At 42.7% G+C, this 8,320-nt stretch overlaps 2 protein-coding genes across 2 annotated transcripts; both read left to right on the top strand.

The window, feature by feature from the left end:
• Nucleotides 1-527: 527 nt before the first annotated feature.
• Nucleotides 528-1,280, top strand: LOC129772923 (uncharacterized). The gene has a single exon (XM_055776454.1). The coding sequence runs from the start codon at nt 528-530 to the stop codon at nt 1,278-1,280; it is 753 nt and encodes a 250-aa protein (XP_055632429.1).
• A 2,798-nt stretch (nt 1,281-4,078) lies between these two features.
• Nucleotides 4,079-6,433, top strand: LOC129772924 (uncharacterized). Its single transcript, XM_055776455.1, has one exon. The coding sequence runs from the start codon at nt 4,079-4,081 to the stop codon at nt 6,431-6,433; it is 2,355 nt and encodes a 784-aa protein (XP_055632430.1).
• Nucleotides 6,434-8,320: the final 1,887 nt, after the last annotated feature.

Genomic DNA, 8,320 nt, shown 5'->3' on the forward strand with positions numbered 1-8,320 from the left:
GGACTTGAAAAAGATCGCTGTGACGTCGAGAACCCCTCGTCGACCAACGTGCGGTAGTCGCGGGATCAATTGAACGTTCGACATATGATGGAGAACCGATAATGTTGGAACGTCATTGCTAGAAAAACAAAAACAAAAACAAACCAGATTTTTGCTACTCGTGTTGAAAACCGAATGAACAGAAGATTTTTTATTTAAATAATAATTTACAATAATCTGAAAAGGAAAATAATTGTTAAAAAATAACTATCTTGAATTTATAGTGAGTGAGTTAGAATAGCCTAAAAAGAAATTGTATTTCTAGAACACATATCTAACCTAAATTGTGAATTGAATCTTAATTACTATTCAAAGAAGCAACTGTAAAATTGTAAGTTCAAAACATATGCCTAAGAGGAGAAAATTATAATAAAAACTATTTTTCAGCTAAAGCTGATCCAAACCAAAACCAAAAATCTTTGAGAACGGGTCTGCTAAGAAAACAGTTTAACAATCTTTAGAATTTTACATTCACCTCCTTCTGGACGATGGCGCAAAACGAGAATGATTCGCAGGTGCAACGCAATTGTGCTTTATGTGTCGAATCGGATGATTACGACGACATGGTGGCATGTGATTCTTGCCAGTTGTGGCACCATTACTCCTGTGCGAAGGTCAGTCCCAATGTCAAGGATCGTAAATGGAACTGTCCCACCTGCGAACCCTCATGCAAGGATGGTAGTAAAGATGTCCTGAAGAATGACGGTGGTAACAAAACCAACCCAAAACGCCTCGTATCCGACGTGTGCCCTTCTAAATCGAACGCGAAGGGTGCCAAGCCGAATATTCCTGCAAAGCAGCCGGATGCGCTGGAGGTTCCTAAGAAGACGATGGCAAAGTCTACGGCTGGTAGCAAAATTTCCAAAAGATCGAAGAAAATGGTTGACGATAGTGTTACATCCAGTACACGAGCTCGTTTGGAACTCGAGCTGAAAGCGTTGGAGGAACAGCAACGGATTCAAGAAGAAGATTTAGCGGAAAAGAAGAAGTTAAAGGATCTCCATCAAAAACTTGAGGAGGAGCTACGGGAGAAGGAGTTGGCGATCGAAGTGAGACGAATCGCCCAAGCGAAAGTGGCACTGGAGCAGAAGATGGCAGACGAGAGCGAATTCCGAAGACAACAAATGGCGATTAGGAAACATTCAGCTGAGGAGAAGGTGAAGCTCATTCGGCAGGCATCTCAGTACGGCAGCAGCCATGGTAGCAGGGCGAGTGGCGGCATTAGTGTCACTTGGAATTGAGGGATTGAGGGAATGAAAATCGATTCCACGTCAGTAGTTGAACCAACATCAGGTCTCAAACAGATACCCTTAGAATTCAACAGTAATAACAACATACTTGTCAATAAGGTCGATAAGATATTAGAACTTCCTAATCCTAATAGTGTCCAACCAAGAAAACCTCTCGTTAGTCAGGGCAATCAAAAAAAGCAGAACGAATTACATGATTCTAGCTTGCAAGATAATACTAAAACACAAGATAATTCTAATAGGCGTGAATCGTCAAAAGTAAATACCAAATCGGGAATGCAAGATGGTATTGGGGAAGATGAGGGTAGTGTATTAAATCAGTCTCAACCACAACAAAACGAAGATCGAAGATCTGAAGATAACTGTCAGGTTTCGACGCAGTCAAGTCAGGATCAAAGAAATGATGAACGTGGTGATCAACAACCGAACCAGGAAAACAACCCAGAATGGACCCAGGATCGCATCAACGATGTATATCTAGAGTGTCCAACGAATCGACAATTGGCTGCTAGACATGTTATGGGGAAGGATTTGCCGAGTTTTTCGGGTAACCCGGAAGAATGGCCAATATGGATAAGCAACTTCCAGCGCTCTACAACAACTTGTGGATTCTCCGACGATGAAAATCTCATCCGTCTTCAGCGATGTCTGAAAGGACCGGCTCTTGAAGCAGTGCGAAGCCGATTGCTTTATCCCGCAGGTATACCACACGTTATCAAAACTTTAGAGATGCGGTACGGACGTCCGGAAACACTCATTCGATCCATGACAGAACGAGTTCGGCAGTTACCATCCCTGAAAGCCAACGATCTGGAGAGCATCATAGAATTCGGACTGGCTGTGGATAACTTAGTGCAACATCTTAAGAACGTGGGATATCAGGCACATCTATCCAATCCTTCATTGTTACATAATTTGGTGGGAAAATTACCTGTTGATTATCGTCTCAAGTGGTCGGCAATCAAAAGTGAAAATCAAAATGTGGATCTCTGTATGTTTGGGAGGTTCATGTCAGGTTAAGTTGAACTTGCCTATAACGTAGCGGATGACTTCCCATGTGTGAAACCAAAGGTCAAGCAGCGGTCGTTTGTCCAGACTCATGCGGAACCGGAATCATCGTTGAATGAACCGATTAACAACATTACACCAGGTAGAAGAACACCGAAAAAACCATGCGCGGTTTGTAAAGTAGAAGGACACAGAGTATCAGAATGCAGCGAGTTCAAATCGATGAATATCGACGGAAGGCTGAAAGCGGCACAGGAGATTGGTCTATGCAGGTCGTGTTTGAATTATCATGGAAAATGGCCTTCTAAAACTGCGAAGGAATGCAGAATAAACAATTGCCAACTAAAGCATCACCCTCTCCTACATTCTTCGTGCGCAACCACGCAGGCAGCGATATCAACAAGTCATCTTAGCGATTTGAAGACGTTGCGTGGACCGCTCATCAGGATTATACCTGTTACGCTATACGGGAAGAATTGCAAAGTGAACATTTTGCATTCGTTGACGAAGGGTCACAAATAACTTTGTTGGAGGATTCGGTTGCAAATGAACTTGGTATAGCCGGAACTATGGAACCACTCAACTTACAATGGACCGGTAACATCAAGCGTAGCGAACCGAAATCTAGACGAATCAGTTTTGAACTATGAACTATAGCGAAATGACCAGAAAATATCCTCATTTGCGTGGCCTACCATTACAGAACTGCTCGAATGTATCGCCAAAACTTTTGATCGGTCTTGACAACTTGAAACTCACCGTGCCGTTGAAAATCAGAGAAGGATCGTGGGAGGAGCCAATAGCCGCTAAGAGCCGAATCGGATGGAGCATCTACGGATGTGCATCAGAGCTAAAGTCTACAGTTGTATGTGGGTTTCACGTTGGAGGATGGACCGATCCAGAGCAAGACCTGAATCAACTAGTTCGGGATTACATCACACTGGATAACATCGGGGTAACACATCCATCTATTCCATTGGAATCCAAAGAAGACAAACGAGCAAGGATTCTGTTAGAATCGACTACCCGAAGAGTCAAAGGAGGTTTCGAGACGAGTTTATTGTGGAAGTGGGACAACTTCAGCTTTCCTAGCAGCTATGGGATGGCATACAAACGGTTGTGTTCACTCGAGAGACGTCTGAATAAAGATCCCGGTCTATATGATCGAGTTCGACAGCAGATACGGGATTATGAAGCCAAGGGATATGCACATAAAGCTTCGGAGCATGAATTAACATCTACCAAACCAGGGCATTGTTGGTATCTTCCAGTGGGTATTGTATTGAACCCGAAGAAACCGACCAAGTTGAGGTTGATTTTGGATGCAGCTGCTATGGTTAACGGTGTCTCTCTCAACTCGGCGTTGTTGAAGGGTCCTGATTTCCTAACATGTCTTCCGTCCGTCATTAGCAACTTTCGATTCTACCGTTTTGCTCTAACCGGAGACATTGAGGAAATGTTTCATCGCTTCTTCATACGAACTCAAGACCGGCAATTTCTAAGATTTCTGTTCAGGGATCACCCAGGACAAGATCCAGTGATCTACGTCATGGACGTAGCAGTCCAACGTTCCGGAGATTGCAGCACAAGTTGGAGAAAAGCCAACGGCGATAGAGAAGAATATCCGAGCGGAGAAAAGTGATCAACTTGAGTCGGTATTGGGTACGAAATGGATACCGAGCAGTGACACCTTTACCTATACCATTTCCTTACGAGACAACCTGCAACACGTTTTAGAAGAGTCGTACGTCCCTACTAAACGAGAAGTCTTACGCACTGTAATGAGCTTCTTCGATCCAATAGGACTGATTTCGTTTTTCCTGATCCACGGAAGGATATTGATGCAGGACATATGGGCAGCTGGAATTGGATGGGACGACAAAATTAATGAGAAACTAAGGTCACAGTGGAAGAATTGGATTAATCTCGTTCCGAATCTTGAACGCTTACGAATCCCGAGATGCTATTTTCCGGAAGCCGTTCAAGAAACTTATAAGAATTTACAAGTTCACGTATTCGTCGACGCGAGCAGATCTGCGTATGCATGTGCGGTGTGTTTCCGCATTGAGACGTTTCATGGCCCGAGTGTTCGCCTAGTAGCTGCCAAAGCAAAAGTAGCTCCCTTGAAGATGCTGACTGTTCCACGTCTTGAACTACAAGCAGCTGTCCTAGGATCTCGCCTTCTCAACAGCGTGATATCCATGCACGCTCTCCCCGTGACAAAGCGTGTTTTATGGTCCGATTCCAGCACTGTTCTCGCTTGGATTAGATCAGACCAGCGCCGATATCATCAGTATGTGGGGTTCAGAATCGGGGAGATATTAGCGACAACGGATGTTAGTGAATGGAGGAAGATCGGATCGACATTGAACGTGTCGGATGATGCAACAAAATGGGGTTTAGGCCCAAATAGCAGCTCTGACAGTCGATGGTTTCATGGACCAGAGTTTCTGAGGGCACCGGAAGAATCCTGGCCGGTAAATGACGAAAAGGATGTTTCCACAGAAGAGGAGGTAATCACCTGTAACGTACATTGTCCTATACAGGAACCACTGGTGGAAACGGATAGATTCAGCACGTGGAAGAAGCTCCATAGAGTCCTAGCGTATGTACATAGATTCATCCATAATCTCAAACGTTCGCAATCAAAACAAATGATGTTCTACGGAGTGCTGACTCAAGAAGAACTGGTGCGTGCAGAACAATCACTGTGGCGACAAGCACAAGGGGAGGCATTTGCAGCGGAAATTTCCATTCTTGAGAAGACGAAGGGAAGACCAGAAGCTCGAAATGGAATTCTACCAAAATCCAGTGCCATTTACAGGTTATGGCCATTCATGGATGAGGACGGAGTGATACGTAAACGCAATCGGTTGGCGAATGCAGAATGGATACCGTATGGAACCAAGTACCCGGTTATTCTACCCAGTAAACATCCGATCACCTTTCTTCTTGTCGACTCATTTCATCGTCGCTTCCGTCACTGTAACCGTGAAACAGTTGTCAACGAGATGAGGCAACTCTACGATATTCCGAAGCTAAGATCAATTGTTGCAGAAGTTTCGAAACGATGTATTTGGTGTAATGTTGTTCGTGCCTATCCTCGCCCACCACCCATGGCACCACTCCCAAAAGTACGATTGACTCCGTTTGTGCGGCCGTTCACCTATGTCGGTATAGACTATTTTGGTCCAGTGCTCGTGAAGGTGGGTCGGAACAACGTCAAGCGGTGGATAGCATTGTTCACCTGCTTGACCATACGCGCTGTGCATTTGGAAATCGTCCATAACTTGTCAAAGGAATCCTGTGTTATGGCTGTTAGAAGATTCGTATCACGAAGAGGTGCTCCGGCTGAGATATTCAGCGATAATGGGACTAACTTTCACGGGGCGAACAATCAACTAAAGCGGGAAATAGAGGAACGGAATAACGATCTAGCAACAACCTTCACCAACACTACTACTCGGTGGTCGTTCAACCCACCTGGTGCGCCACATATGGGTGGCGCGTGGGAACGAATGGTCCGCTCGGTGAAGACAGCAATCGGAGCCATTTTGGAAACGCAGAGACGACCGGATGATGAGGTTTTCATGACAGTTATGATTGAAGCGGAGGCGATGATAAGTACGAGACCGTTGACGTACATACCATTAGAATCGGCGGATCATGAAGCCTTGACCCCAAACCATTTTCTCTTGGGGAGCTCAAGCGGTATAAAGCAGCCACCTACGATGCCCATGGATTATCGTACAACGTTGACTAGTGGATGGAAGCTAGCCCAGTATTTGTCGGATACATTATGGAAGCGTTGGATCAAAGAATATATGCCGGTGATTTCGAGAAGGTCAAAGTGGTTTGAAGACGTGAGGGAGATAACAGAAGGGGATCTGGTGCTGATCTTGGACAGTACGGTGCGAAATCAATGGATCAGAGGAAAGGTGGTCAAGATCATTCAAGGAAAAGATGGACGCGTCCGACAAGCCTGGGTACAAACTGCAAGTGGTACCTTGCGAAGACCAGTGGTGAAGTTAGCGTTACTCGACGTCGTAGATGGTGGTAAACCGGAAGTCGCTCACAAGGCTTTACGGGTGGGGGAATGTGACGTCGAGAACCCCTCGTCGACCAACGTGCAGTAGTCGCGGGATCAATTGAACGTTCGACATATGATGGAGAACCGATAATGTTGGAACGTCATTGCTAGAAAAACAAAAACAAAAACAAACCAGATTTTTGCTACTCGTGTTGAAAACCGAATGAACAGAAGATTTTTACTTTAAATAATAATTTACAATAATCTGAAAAGGAAAATAATTGTTAAAAAATAACTATCTTGAATTTATAGTGAGTGAGTTAGAATAGCCTAAAAAGAAATTGTATAACTAAATAAAACTTATTTCTAGAACACATATCTAACCTAAATTGTGAATTGAATCTTAATTACTATTCAAAGAAGCAACTGTAAAATTGTAAGTTTAAAACATATGCCTAAGAGGAGAAAATTATAATAAAAACTATTTTTCAGCTAAAGCTGATCCAAACCAAAACCAAAAATCTTTGAGAACGGGTCTGCTAAGAAAACAGTTTAACAATCGCATTAGCAGACAGTTTTGGGAAGCACAGCAATTCCTGAGTTACTTCGTAAGTTTAAGGTTGATACCGATTTAGGCGTTGGATTTAATCCATGACAGGTGAAGAATTTTTACGAATGTGATTTTTTTCCGATTTGATAGGGGACGTGACGAGGCCTTGAGACAGTGCATTCGGGCAAATGTCATGACACTGTGTTTGTCTTGATATCCTGTTTTCAGTCGTTGTAATGGATTGGTGAAATAAGCGTCGGGGCTTCGTAATAAATTTCTTTCAATGAAAACAATCTCACACTGATTGTGACACGAAGAGCCTATCGTTGAAATTTTATCATTCCACGCGTTGAACTCCTTAGGTTGCAGTACGTTGCACTGTTTCCGTCTTCGCAATAACCTTTTTTTAAGAAAGAGAAGGGTGACCATAATCGTCAACGGTAACCGTTATGCGGATATGCCAGAGAATGATTGTCGACGACTTCGATGCAGGGATATCAAAAATCCTTTTGGGACAATACTTCAGAGGGCATAACTGCCGTTCTACGCATGGTTATGCCATGTTACTTTTTGACAATTTTCCCTTTTCTTCATAAAACGATGTTTTTATGCCTAATCTTCCTTCCTATTGTTTGTTCTCAGCATTTAAAAAAAAAGGGTGGGTTATTTGTATGATATAACCGCAAAGTTCACGTGGGATTACTTTAGCGTAGCAATATTTTTGTTTTGTTTTGATTAAATTTTTGATTGAATGAAACAATTTCCAAATTCAATTGAATTCAATATATTTGCTTTGTGAGTAAAAAGATTGAAGAAATGCCATGTAAGGTCATTTCATGCATTGTGATAGATTATGTTTTTAGTTACAAGTAAATTTAATGACAGTCCTTTTACGTTTGGTATGATGCCTAGGACAAAATATGTGAACGGAAGAATTATCAAACGATTATTTTATTTTACATTTCCCTCTGAAGTTTGCATCTCTCAAATGTACGTACTTCTCGAACCGGGAATTGCTTGATTTGATGAAATTCAGGCACTTAGTTTCGATTTTGATATGTACGTCGAACGCATATTGTTTAATCAATAGGTGTTATCGCAGCAAATGATTATCAACATTTTACCTAATCATCAAATGGTATGCGTAAAAATTCAGTGAGCAGAAGATATGAATGCATATCCTTCAATGAAATCTTGAATAACCGAGCCAAAGTGTTGTATTCGTACCCGCTTTTGAATTCCGTGTTAGGAAAACACTTTTCGGAGTGCAAAAAAAACATGCAGAAGTCAATCCGGCTTGCACGCATCAACAACTTCAACTTTTTATACTATAGAGGCTTTAAGCTTGAAAGTTCATTCGCTTCTAGTGTCTGCACGATTTTCCCAGGTTCCTAGTTAGTTATTTTCCCAAGATCATGTTAGGGAAACATACAGTCTGTTAGG

This window comes from Toxorhynchites rutilus, chromosome 3 (genome assembly GCF_029784135.1).
Source record: "Toxorhynchites rutilus septentrionalis strain SRP chromosome 3, ASM2978413v1, whole genome shotgun sequence".
In the NCBI taxonomy this organism is placed as follows: domain Eukaryota; kingdom Metazoa; phylum Arthropoda; class Insecta; order Diptera; family Culicidae; genus Toxorhynchites; species Toxorhynchites rutilus.

Excerpts from the sequence above, each read along its gene's own strand:
- LOC129772923 (XM_055776454.1), top strand. The coding sequence starts at position 528 with ATGGCGCAAAACGAGAATGATTCGCAGGTGCAACGCAATTGTGCTTTA.
- LOC129772924 (XM_055776455.1), top strand. The coding sequence starts at position 4,079 with ATGAGCTTCTTCGATCCAATAGGACTGATTTCGTTTTTCCTGATCCAC.